Genomic DNA, 12,581 nt, shown 5'->3' on the forward strand with positions numbered 1-12,581 from the left:
AACTCAAGACTGTTTCTTGGCCTCTAAGGTGCTTCAAGAGCCAAAAGTTACATCCCCTGGTGTGATGCGTCGCTTCTGCATCTTGCCAACTTCATGCTTCAAAGGCATCAGGCAACATTGCTGCTGGATGTCTTTCATGTTCTTGCTTGAGGCATCACAGGACTGCAACCCTGCCTTGCTGCTGGGACAACAGGAAGAGAAACAGCCCATGAAATCAGCCGTGTCCCCACTGCTGTCCCTCTGTGAGCAGGTGCAGGTCTCCTGCCAGTGAGTCACGTCCTCTGTGGCACCTCATGGTGCAAGCAGCACGTTCCTCTGCGCTCACCAGCTTGACTGGTGTTAATCATGCCCTTGCCTATCAGTGCATACCTGTGCTCCAGCTCCTGCTCTGCTGCTCCTGCTGCTGCTTTCACACACGTACCAACCACCAGACTGTGTGCCCAGACCGCCTGGTGCCTTCTTGATATCTCTTGCCAAGCACATGGGCAGTGCTTAAGCATCTGTCATCTGCTCTCGGTGTCCTGAACAGGGAAAGAGAGTTATCAGGCTGATTTTAGCAATAAGAGAACTTCAGATCTTGTCTAATTCCTGCCAGACTCTTGTAGTGACCTTGGAGGATGTGGCTCGAGTTAAAGAACCTGATAAAGGTTAAAGGACCTCTCCTAGATTAAAGCCCCTCAGCTAGGCCAGGATATCTCTGATTTACACATTTAGTAAGGGTTTTGCTCATGCTGGAGCTGCGTGGTGAAGCTTGAGGAAACAGCTGATTCCTTTCACAACACCTTGTTCATGCAATCATTTCATTCCCAGCAATGGAACTGAATAAACAAAAGCATAAATGTTCCTTAATGCTGACTGTGAAGTGACAGAGCTGTGGTCACCAGTGTTTTTTTTCTCAGCTAACTCTTCCTCTATTCTTTTGTTCAGAAGAGCTCAGAAAAACCCTGAACTTCTTCTCTGCCCCCTCTTCATTGTACAATTGGCTTTAAAGTGTATTTTACAGCTGCAAGAGTTTGGCTTGTTCATGAACAGACCTGGCTCAACTGCAGCAAAGCTTCTCCATGAAGAAATACTCCCATTTTTTAAATTTGGGCTCAGCTTTGCCAAAATCCTGATAAGGACTTTGGAACAGGACTTTTCAGGGAGCAGGAACACGTCCCACATCACACAGTCCAGGGTCAGGAATGGTGATCAACACAGGCTTGTGAAGAGTTTGGGAGATAGTTGTATCTGATCTTGTTTTTGGCTAACCATAACTTTCCATGGCCACAACCACTCCCACCTGCTGAAAGTCCCAACACTCGAACACAGAAGTCTCAAAGACTTGCTCAGGAATTTACCCAGAAATCTCAAAAGAAAATTTGAAAATTGCAGAGGTAATAGCACAGAAATTGCTCTTAGTTCCTGAAACGAGAAAGCAACGTCTCCTCCACTGAATAAAACTCTGAACCTCCTCAGCAATGCTGGAAATTTTTGTCAGGCTTTCTGTCAAGGATCAAGAAGGCGTGACAAGGCAGCACAGCATCTGTCATAACCTGATGAAACCTCGTCCTAGATCAGCCCTAGTTCAAATCATTTTCTAAGCAACCCCATAGGCCAGTACAGTACTTTAAGCATCCACAGAGCAATCTTAGGATTACTGCCAGAAGCACAGCTCTCCCCTAAGCATGTGCCTTGCCACACACCAGCAGGTCAAGAGTGGCTCTGCGTGGGCACATCTGGTAGAAAATTAAATAGGTGGCTGAGTGACCAACATCCTCCACAGGTGGAGGTTCGTGACTGAGGTTGGTTTTCCCAGGCATGGAGAATAAAAAGGGTGGTGAAGGCTTTGTGTTGCCTTGTGAAGTCTAAGGATGAGAGATTGAATTCATGTGGACCCTGACACCGTGGGCTGATTTACATAGAAGGATGTGGAGAAGAGGAGGCACCAAGATGATCAGAGGGCTGGAGCAGCTCTGCTGGAGGGAAAGGCTGGGAGAGTTGGGATAGTTCAGACTGGAGAGGAAAAGCTTTGGGGTGACTGAACTGTGGCCTTCTGGGGCCTGAAGGGAGTCTGCATGAAACATGAAGAGAGCCTATTTACAGGGGCTTGGAGTGCCAGGATAAGGGGGAATGGCTTCTCACTGCCAGAGGGCAGGGTTAGATGGGATATTGGGACAGAATTCTGATCCTGTGAGGGTGGGGAGGCCCTGGCACAGGTTGCCCAGAGAAGCTGTGGCTACTCCATCCCTGGAAGTGTCCAAGGCCAGGTTGGACGGGGCTTGGAGCAACCTGGGATAGGGGAAGGTGTCCCTGCCCACGGCAGGGGGTTGGAATGAGATGGGCTTTAAGGCCCCTTCCAACCTAAACTTCTGTGATTCTATGATTCTGATATCCCAGCCTGACCTTGGACCTGTGCAATGATCGTGTTCCTGTCTGATGATGTTTGACTTTCCTGACAGACCTGAGACATGCAAGGACTGTCATGATCAAAACATCTTGCCATGTAACTCAATCCGTTTATTGATCAAGGCAACCCCAGATGATTTCACAACGTTCATGCTCCGAGCATAAATCAATTTACCGCTCTGTTTCCTTCCAAAATACACCTCTTCATCCCTTGTTTATCCTTTAACAGCTGATGGGAAGCAAGTACCAGTGCCATTAGAGAGCAGAGTGCTTCCAGAACCTGATTTAGAACTTCCAGAACTTTACCAAAGTGCTTTTATGGGAGACTGACAATGAATGAAGATAACGCAAACACTGCACCAGATAATTGCAGAAGTGGCAGAAACTTATAATCTGAACAGAAAGAGACTAAACCCTGAAATTCTTGGACATTTTCAGAAGTCAAAAGTATTTTTAAACTAAAATAGTGGCATATGAGGACATGGCTTAGTGATAAACACAGCAGTGCTACAATAAAGGTTGGACTTGATGATCTTAGAGATGTCTTCCAGTTTTAACGGTTCTACGATTCTAATTTCCTGCAGCCTTTTCAGAAGTCTGTTGGGGAACAAGATTTGGGTGTTTATTTGCAGAGACAGAAAGGTCTTCTTGCACGTGCACTGATCTGCATGGCATGAGCACCGTGCAGTCCTGGAAGAATGCTGCTCCAGGGCACAGCCCTGCTGGGAGCAGCTAATCACCCAGAAAAAGATGTCATTACAACCCTACTAAGTGAGGCAGGCAATCACTGTCAATCCAGAGAGATCATATCTAACCCACAGCCTCATTCTTGCACCCTGAGATTAGCTCACCCTGCCCTGTGCTCTTCTGTGGTCAGTTCTAGAAAGTGAAACACCTTTACAGATGACAACTCAAGCAGAGCCCACTGCAGTTGTTCCTACAGGACACCAACAGCCCTGTCCCACCATCTCCAGACACCTGGATGGGACCTTAAAACCCATCCAGTGCCACCCCCTGCCACGGGCAGGGACACCTCCCACTAGCCCAGGTTGCTCCAAGCCCCGTCCAACCTGGCCTTGGACACTTCCAGGGATCCAGGGGCAGCCACAGCTTCTCTGGGCAACCTGTGCCAGGGCCTGCCCACCCTCACAGGGAACAATTTCTCCAGAGTTTTAAGACAATACAACCACACAGAGCCCAGTAGACCTTATAATTTATCATTATTTTTGTTATTATTATTATTATCATCATTATTTGTACATCTTTGTGGAAAGAGGACCTTATCCTTTGCCCTGCTTGCTCTCAGGCATATTTTATGAATATAGTTACACAAACAGGTAAATTCACAGCTCCTCCCCTGATCAATGCATTATTAAGAACTTAATCCAGAAGCTGAAAACAGATTTAGACTCATTACTGGCTTCCACCAGACTCTTCTTCTCTCTCCCACATAAGCAAAACAGAAGTATTCCCTGAGAGGCAGCAAAAGGTGGCTCTTCCAGCTGGATTTGTGCCTTAGAATTGCTTAAAATGCTGTTTCCTGGCAGAACTGATGGAAAACTCTTTCGTGTATGAACAGGGCCAGCGTTATCCAAATCAACATGAACTTGGGAAAGATGTTCCCTATGTTAGTAAAACGGACAGTTCTCATGGAAAAAAAACCCATGAGAGCTCTTCACTGTCAGCAGGCAGAAAGCTTCCATCTCCTTCTGACTGCAAAGTGAAGCACTGGATGTCGGGATGTTGGGGTCCTTGGCCCGGGAGAGTCACCAGAAGGCGAATAAAGCAAAGCTGGGAGGATTCATTGCCCCACCCGCCACGTGGGTCCATCTCAGCAGACCCACTCCCGGGAAACACCAGCGTCCAGGGGGGCACCGAGCCTCTGTCCAGGGGGTTTTTGCAGCTGGGAACAGGAGTGTAATGAAGCCACCAGGAGCCCAGTTCCAGTGGAATTTGTTGCTGCTGGAAACCCGCGCGAGTGAGGCCCAGGGTTTAAAGGCCATGCCCAACTCCTGAAGGACCTCAGCCTATTTAACCCAAACCCAGCGTGCTCTCCTGATCGTGGCATGGGCTTGTTTTCCCCTCTTGCCACAGTAACATCAATCCAAACCAAGCGTAGCAGTTTATTGAGCCTTTTCCCCCTCTTTTTTTTCTTCACTTCTCCCCCCACTCCCCAAACCCCAAAATCAAAGAAGCCCCAGAAGTCACTGAGAAGCCCACGGTCCCCACTGCTCCAGCTCTAGGTGCTCTTCTCCATGAGTTCCAGCATTTCTTTGTAGACTTGCTCATACACTTGCTTGCCCCAGAGGAAGTCGAAGTGGACGAAGTCGGGGATGTACTTTCTGTAGGCCACGTTGGTTATGCGGGGCAGGGTGGTGTTCACGTCCTCGGGGGCTGAAATCCAGTCCTTGCCCCCGTACCAGGCGGCCAGCGGGGCTTTCATGTTCTCCAGCTCATAGAAGGGAGGTGTGGTCTGGAAGGCAAACAGAAGCACAGCCTGGGACACCAAGGGCAAGTCAAAAATCCAAAGTATTCCTGATGGTTGCCCAGGATTTTTCCCTTATCCCGAGTTATAGTAGAGAAACTATCACCGGGGAGCCTGGCAATGCCTTGGGCTCCTGTGCCTTTCACCAGAGGGCCACAAAGTTGTCACTGAGTGAGATCACAGACACCTTTTTTGGCAGGAAAGGCACAGACTTCCTTCCCCATATAAAGTAAATTCCACAAATACCATAAAATTCAGGGAATCACAGAATGGTTTGACCTTAAAGATCATCTATTTCCAAACCTCTGCCATGGGAAGGGACACCCTCCACTAGACCAGGCTCTTCAATGCTCAAAATTCAGTCTCAAACCACTGCAATATTTTCTTGGCACTGTTTTTCCTTTTTTTTTTTTTTTAACCTCTTTTAAAACTGTCAAATGAGAATGTCCTTCTCTTACCTGGTTGTAATGGAGCATGTTGTCACTGCCATAATCATAATACTTGAATTCCCCTGTTTGATAGAGCTGGAAAAGGAGGAGAGCCATGTTTATTATCCATGTGTTGGAGGGGACCCCAAGAAGGATATAAAAGGGGTGACTGGGGAACTACCTTGCTCCCTCCTGCCACCAAGGCTCAAGGAAGCCTTTGTTATGTCTGATATCATATTTTGGGAGCAGAGCTCAGTCCCCAGGACGATCTCAGCACAGCCTGAGCAGTTCACCTGGCTCTGCAAACCCCTGTTCCCTGCAGAACACTGATGTCTGGAGGCTGAGGTCCCAAAAAACCCCACAGAGAACGTGGTATACAACCAAAAGCCTCAAAGGAGTCATGAATCAAACCTGTGGGCAAGTTTTCTTTATCTGTCATGGTCAGTGCCCACAGCAGAAAGATGTGAGTCTGTGCCTGTTTCCAATAATTATTTGTATCACTGGTTGTCCTACTGACCCTCGGCATCTCCTGCCCTGGTTTGTTACCAGTCTTTGTTCCACCTCCACCTCCTACCAGCTCCAAAGACTCTTGGACATCTTTTGCTGGAAGTCGTGGCCTAAATAACTTCATCTGCCCCAGTGTTTCAGTTCAGCTTTCCTTTTCCTCTCTAAAATATGGCTCTGCAAGGAGAGCAGGTGGGGGATTGAACCCCAGCACTGAGCAGAGGCCCTGAGCAGCTGAGAGAAGACAACATGGGCTCCTGCTGCATGGAATGTCCCCCTGCAGCGGGAAATGTTACCTGGCGCCAGTGGAGCATGTTTTTTAGGGATGTGGAGTCAGGGTAGCGAGACAGGTACACGTCCATGCGGCTCTGCAAGAAACCATTGGAGATATTTACTCTCTGCACGGGGGGAAACCCTCCTAGAAATAAAACTGCTCCTGTTCAGTAGCCACACAAGTGCCACTCACACAGAGCTGCAGAGTCCCCTTCAGTAAGCTCAGCATTCCCCACGGGATGCTGGGCCATGTTAGGAGCCTGTCTGGTTTTCAAACCAGAGCAAGACTCCACATCTTGTGCTCAGGGTCCTTTTGCAAAGGCAGAGTGCACCTCATTGCAGTAGCTGTGTGGTGTTTCTAATGTTTCCTTCTTGGAATATTAGGAAATTTCACCTACCCTTTCCTTGAGAAACAGTGGCCCAGTTCTGACTCCATCCAGGATCAAGTTACTCTTGCTTTTGGTGCTTTTGGTACTCTGTGTGGACCTGTCTCCAGTTTCACTCACATGAGCAGTTTTTGGCAGGAGCTGGACCTCGAAATCTTGGCTGGCCCCAGGGAAATAGCCCTTCCCCTTGTGGTTCCTCTGGGACTGCCCAGCTTGCCTGGATGTGTCCTCAAGTAACCTACTGTAGTGCTGGTCCTGGTTGGGAGCAGGTTGGGATGGAGAACCCCCCACCTGGTGCTTCTAGCCTGAATTTTTCTAGTATTCCATATTTGGTGCAGTGGAGCACAGAGAAAGGCTCTGATTTGGGGATAAGTGTGTTCTAAGGGATGGTGGACTGATGAGCCTGATGGCCCATCTCTCCTAGAGGTGGACTGAAGGGAAGTTCATTCCATAATGCTACCAAAACACACGTGAAATTACAAATCACTCAGTGCAAGAGAAACCCTGGGAGCCAACACAACAGCCAGATGTTTCTACCCATCAGAGGTGTGGAAGGCCATGTGAGGGCAGCAAATTGACAACTCCTGCTCAGACATTGAGAAACTGGATCCCTTCAGAGGTAAGCTGGAGGGTACCTACCACGTCCAAGCTGCTGGTAAAGCCACCGGGCAGGTAAAGGACCAGGGAGCAAACACTTCTAAAGATGGGGTAGATGCACACACTGGAGATCACTTGCTTCAAGATATGGCCCTTGTCAAACACCACTGTGTGTCCTAGAAGGAGCTGGGGAAGCCAAAAGGGTTGATCAGAGTGGTCCATGTTGCTTTCTGCCTCCAGGTGCTCCCCACCTCTCTGCCCACCCCTGGGAGCTGCTGGCCTGTCGACACAGCTTTGCTGTGCTTCGTCTTTTTGGCTTCTCACAAACGGCCACGGCCCTGGGAGAGCCTTGATCTTCCCGGGAGAGGTTTCTCCTGGGAAAACCCAATAGCTAGAAATAGTTCTTCCCTCATTAGGGCTGCCCAGGGGGATATTTTACACTGTTCACTGCCCTGCAGGGTGAAGGGCACAGGCACAAACACACAGAGGGCCCCGAGAGGGCAGGGGGAGGGAGGGGATGGACGAGCACTGCGTGTCTCAGGCCACTTCCCTGTCACACCTCGCATGTGGTGAGGACGTACCTTGACCAGCACCTCGGGAAGGTCAAACACCCTCACCAAGGGTGACTTCATGTGGGAGTTCACAGTGATGGGAGCCAAGGCAAAAAACATCTTGATTTTGCGATCCAGTTCAGGAATGGATGAGAAGGTAACGAAACCTGTGTGAGGGAGAAGGAAGCAGACCCTGCCCTGTTACATCTGAGGGAGTTGTTGACTCCCAGGTGTGTGTGCCCATCAGAAAGACCCTTAGAAGTGGCTCTAGCAGGTTGGTGACTTCACCTGAAGCCTTTGCTGCTGCTGTGTTTCAACTCTCATCTTGGGCGCTCAGCCCAGCTGCACCTCCCAAAGCTCTTCCTGGGGCTCTGACAGCAACAAAAGCTTTGTCGTGCACCAAAAGCTATGACTGCCACCGGTTTTGGGCTGTCACTGCTCAAAACTCTTCTGTTAAAGCAAACAGGGATTATTACCTGCCCTTTCCCCACTGTTGTTTGGATGTTACCGTCCCTGACCAGGGTTTTAAGAACATTCCAAAACTGGGTGCAACTGTGACACTGGGTTGATCTCCTCCTAAAGTACCTGTGGTGGTGCCTTGAGAGTAAGCCACGTAGTACAACTGCTCCTGCCCGGTTTTCTGCAGGATGTAGTTGATGGTGGCTGGGAGGTCGTACATGGCCATCTCATGGAAGCTGCGGTGGAGACAAGCACATGACAAAATCACTCTTGGGAGCACGTGGTAAGCAGTGCCACAGCTCCCTGGGAGCAGGCAAGGGGCTTGGCAGGGATGGGCAGCCCTGTGGAGTCCCAGTGGTGCTGGTTTATGCCCACTGGCAGACGGTGTGACTGCCAGCAGTGCTGCTCCTCCAGCCTGCAGAACCCTGCTGAGGGTGCCAGGCACCTGCCCGCCCTTCAGGTTCACGGCACATACCTGTAAGCTGAGTATTCCTGGTGGTGAAACTCAAACTCTTTGTGTTTCCGTGACCAGCTGTTCCCCCGGCTGTTCCCGATCCAGACGTCGTAGCCGGCGTCGGCCAGGATGAAGCCCAGGCTGCTGTTGGGCAAGTTGGTAACCCAGTTGCTTCCCTCCAACACCAGCCCATGCTGGAGGAGGACCACGGCCTTTGGAGCTGGAGGAAGAAGACGAGGAATCATTTTCTCTGACCGCTGGGAAAACTGAGCTGTCCACATCCAGGTATTGCTTTGGCAGCAAACCCCGGGAGGAGTGACACCAGTGCAGGGAGGTGGTCACCTCTGCCCTCAGCCTCTGTGGGGAGGTGTTTTTGAAGAAGGCTCTTTGGTCATCCCAGAGCAGAGAAAACTGTTACAGTGAAGATGGAAGACAAGGCTGGGCTCTACATTTAACGGAGCCTGATAAATCGCGCTCCCAGAAGGACACACAGGTCCACATCCTGACACCCCCTGTGCCCCTTGCATGGAGACCAGGCAGACCTTCCTGTGACACTTACGGGGACAGAACATGCTGGAGCCCTGTGCCTCTGCTTCGTGGGAGATGCTCGTGCTCTCTGGGTTGCCCCTGCCGTGAGGGATCCTCTGCACGGTCAGGTAGTAGCCATCCTCCGTCACCACCTCGTGCTCCTCGTAGGGGTACCCGTGGTAGCGGACGATTTCACCCTGCAGGAGGGGAAGGACAGCGTGGGACAGGTCCCCAGGGAGGTGGTGGGGGTCTCTATCCTGAAGGGTGTGAGGGCTTGGGCTGGGCAAAGCCAACATCTGCTGTTGCCAGCGGGAGGGCGGAGCAGGGACCTCCCAACGTCCCGTCCACCAACACCGCGGCGATGTCATGAGTCCAGCTGAAATTTTTGGCAGGTGTGAGTTTCCTGCACTCCCTGAGCAGATCTGGTAAAGAACTGTCTCTTTGGGTGTTGCAACCAATGCTTGAGAAGAGCTGGGCAGCAATGACAGCGAAGCTCTGAGCCCGAGACAGCTGTGCTGGCCAAACCTGTTGACTTGGAACCAAGTTCCCCATAAATGTCTGCCATAAATCTGGGAAGATTTGTCATAAATAAGAACAGGGAGATAATAAAACCTGGTATGAAACACTGGTGAAGACACACAGAGACCATGCCCAGACTATGAACAACATGTCCAAGCAGGAAAAGAAGGGGGAGAAGTCGGGACTTACAACGTCCATGAAGACCTCGGGGTTTGCATCTGACTTTTCCCCAATGCACGTTAAATAAGCAATAGTCAGGAACAGCCACATCATGGTGCTCTGCAAAACATCATCGACAGCAGAAATGTGAGAGACACTGACGGCACTGGCACAAAAGCTGGGGAATGCACTGGGGAAAAGCTGGGGGATGCCTGATGTGCACTACACTTCCATCAGCAGATCGACGTGACCACTCCACAGGTGAAATAATTTTAAACTTGAAGTCCTCTAATTGCTTATAAAAATGGCTTATTTTGCTAATCTTGCCCAGTTTCGGAGTCCAAATTCTATCACATCTTAATCCCACACTGTTCATCGGGCCCCTGTTTTTGGAAATATGCACATGTATGTGTACAGCTATTTGTGCCCAGGCAAACCTGGTTTTCAAGGAGATCATTAGAGATTATTCATTTAGAACGATGCCTTGGGCAGTTTGAAGAAAAGATTGTTTCGTTGCACTGACAGGTGAACTAATCAGGAGTAAACCACCCAATTTTAAGTCACAGGGCCATGGAGTTTTGTTTCTAAGGTGAAATCAAACAATGTGATTTTGTTGGGATCTCCTTATGCCTGAAAAGACCCTGGGACACCCCCGACCTGGTTTTGCAAACCTGAGTGAAATACCAGCTCAGGAGCCCCCTGTTCTTTCTGGGATGGGTTTTGAAGGATCTGTTTTGATGTGTTCCTCCCACCTTAGCAGTATTTTATTTCACAGAAACACAGACTCATGGAATGGTTTAGGTTGAAAGAGACCTTAGAGATCATCTCGTTCCACCCCACTGCCACGTTTACCTCCATGGGTAAATTTGTTGGAAGGCAGCAAATTCACGGCAGAAATGCTGCCTCAGCTCTTGTGTGGCAAGAGGCTGAAACAGTTAAATTTAATCGAATAATTAAATAACGCTGTAGCAAGGAGCTGCCCAGTTCCCACTGAACGCCCCTGCCTGCGCTGGGCTGCACGGGAAGCAGCGATCACGTCTGGGTGCCACTGCCAGGTATTTTGCATCCACCCCTCTGGCTCCCCTGGTGAAAGGAAGGAGAGCTGCGAGCAGGTTTCTTGTCGCTTCCCGGCTCCAACCCTCATCATTCCCTCTCTTCTGCGGGAGGAACGGGCTTCCCACGCTGCAGGAGGGTGGTTTTGCAGCTGGGGAGAAAGTCACCTGCTCCCTCTGCTGTCCCTGGCGTGGATGTGAGGAGGGAGGACCACAACTGCACCACTGCTCTGCTGCAGGGTACCCCTTGTCCACTCTCCCGCTCACAGCACGAGGTCGGGGGGCTCTAACTTGGCTCGGCAGAGCCCTGACCCCCAGTCTGGGGGAAGGAGGGCTCCCCACCACCCTCCTTCCCTGCACCCCCTGGGGCGCGATTTGGGGCCAGGACCCTTCACTGCACCGCACGTCACTGCCGACGTCCCCGTGCTGCAGCGCGACCCTCCTTCCCCGGATCCTTCCCGGGATGCTCCCGAGGAGAACACGGGGCTCTGGGAAACACGGGCAGAGATGGGGGGCACGGCAGGGACGGCAGCCACGCACTCTCAGCACAGCCCATCCATCTGCTGGGCCCCCGAGGCTCTGGACTCGGGACTTTTAAGACTGAGCCTCTGGAAGAAGCAACGAGAGACAGAAAGCATTTTTGTGGCGTAACGTCAGGAGAACAGAATGCAAATTCCAGGGAAGAGCCTTGCTTGGGATGGCCCTTTCCTCCCAACGGCAAACCCGCAAAAATGCTCCCTTGGAGAAGCGTCCCTCAGCTCGGCAGAGCCCGAGAGCCCCCCTTGAGCTCCGAGAGGTGCAGAAACGTGAAACCTCTCCCACCATCCTGCCCCTCCCGCCAGCAGAAACGACATTTCCTTTGAAAAAAGGACTCTGGGGAAGGCCCGCTGTCCCATCCTCCTGCCTGCAACTACCTGCTGCTGTCTCCTGCCGTCCCCAGGGATGGTCCCTCGCTGGCAGCCCGTGCCAAGGCAGGGGCACCCGAGGAGGAGGAGGAGGAGGGATTACCTGTCGCGGTGCAGGGGCTGCAGCAGAAGAGGTGTGGGTGCCTTTTCTCCCGACGTCCACCCCTCAGAAGGTCCCTGCTGCCCGTTCACACCGCTCTCGCCCACCGCTCACCGGGCTGTAATTCCCTCTGCTCCACATATTCGGGAGTGTCACGGGTCGCCACTCCCTCTAATCCTTCCTCCTACGAGGATGTAATTTACCTGAGGGCTGGAGTCTGCTCTGGCAGGAGAAGGCCTGCCCACCTGGTCTTGCTTGGGAATATTTTTGTGGTGCTGCAGAAGAGTCTAGAGCTGTAACAAATTGATTATTTCCACTTGATGGAGTCATTTGGCGTTGCCCATGACATCTGTGAACTGCAGGACATGGAGCCTCTGGACTCTCCACCTGCACTGGGACTGGTGTTGGTGCACGGGACTGGTGCAGGTGTTGGTGTGAGGGGCTGATGGTGCACAGGGCTGGTGTTGGTGCACGGAGCTGTGGGGTGCTCAGGGTGCTGTGGGGTGCCTGGGACAAGCCTAGCTCATCCCAACGAGTTCCTGTGGGTAAGCCATCCAGCTCTTTTTGGCTCTTCTCGCTGCCTCCTGGCTTGTAATGAGCGAGCTGCCTGAAAATGCAGAACTTCCCAGTCCCCACAGTGACTTCAAGGGGTGCTCTTTAAAAAATGGGAAATAAATCCATCCCCGGGGAGGGAAGAAGCTGGGGACAAATCCTTCACCTTTTTTCAGACTTCACTGCTTCCCAGCTGGCAATGCCTGTGGCCAGGAGCTGCCTGATGCCCATGGAGGTCCCT

The 12,581-nt window shown here is 51.3% G+C and overlaps 1 protein-coding gene across 1 annotated transcript; it reads right to left on the reverse strand.

Annotated features, from left to right (window-relative positions):
- Positions 1–4,627: 4,627 nt before the first annotated feature.
- Positions 4,628–9,845, reverse strand: LOC126651274 (lipase member M-like). Its single transcript, XM_050337000.1, has 9 exons — positions 9,762–9,845; positions 9,085–9,250; positions 8,547–8,745; positions 8,198–8,307; positions 7,643–7,779; positions 7,104–7,247; positions 6,102–6,173; positions 5,332–5,397; positions 4,628–4,861 (listed from the first exon to the last, which is right to left on the reverse strand). The coding sequence occupies exons 1-9, from the start codon at positions 9,843–9,845 to the stop codon at positions 4,628–4,630; spliced, it is 1,212 nt and encodes a 403-aa protein (XP_050192957.1).
- Positions 9,846–12,581: the final 2,736 nt, after the last annotated feature.

Source organism: Myiozetetes cayanensis, unplaced genomic scaffold (assembly GCF_022539395.1).
Source record: "Myiozetetes cayanensis isolate MyiCay16 unplaced genomic scaffold, myiCay2020 scf10, whole genome shotgun sequence".
Lineage (NCBI taxonomy): Eukaryota > Metazoa > Chordata > Aves > Passeriformes > Tyrannidae > Myiozetetes > Myiozetetes cayanensis.

Coding starts and splice junctions, on each gene's coding strand:
- LOC126651274 (XM_050337000.1), bottom strand. CDS start 9,845: ATGATGTGGCTGTTCCTGACTATTGCTTATTTAACGTGCATTGGGGAA. Junction 9,251..9,761: donor CCGAGGTCTTCATGGACGTT/GTAAGTCCCGAC, acceptor CCCCTCCTGCAG/GGTGAAATCGTCCGCTACCA. Junction 7,780..8,197: donor CTCTCAAGGCACCACCACAG/GTACTTTAGGAG, acceptor TCCCTCACACAG/GTTTCGTTACCTTCTCATCC.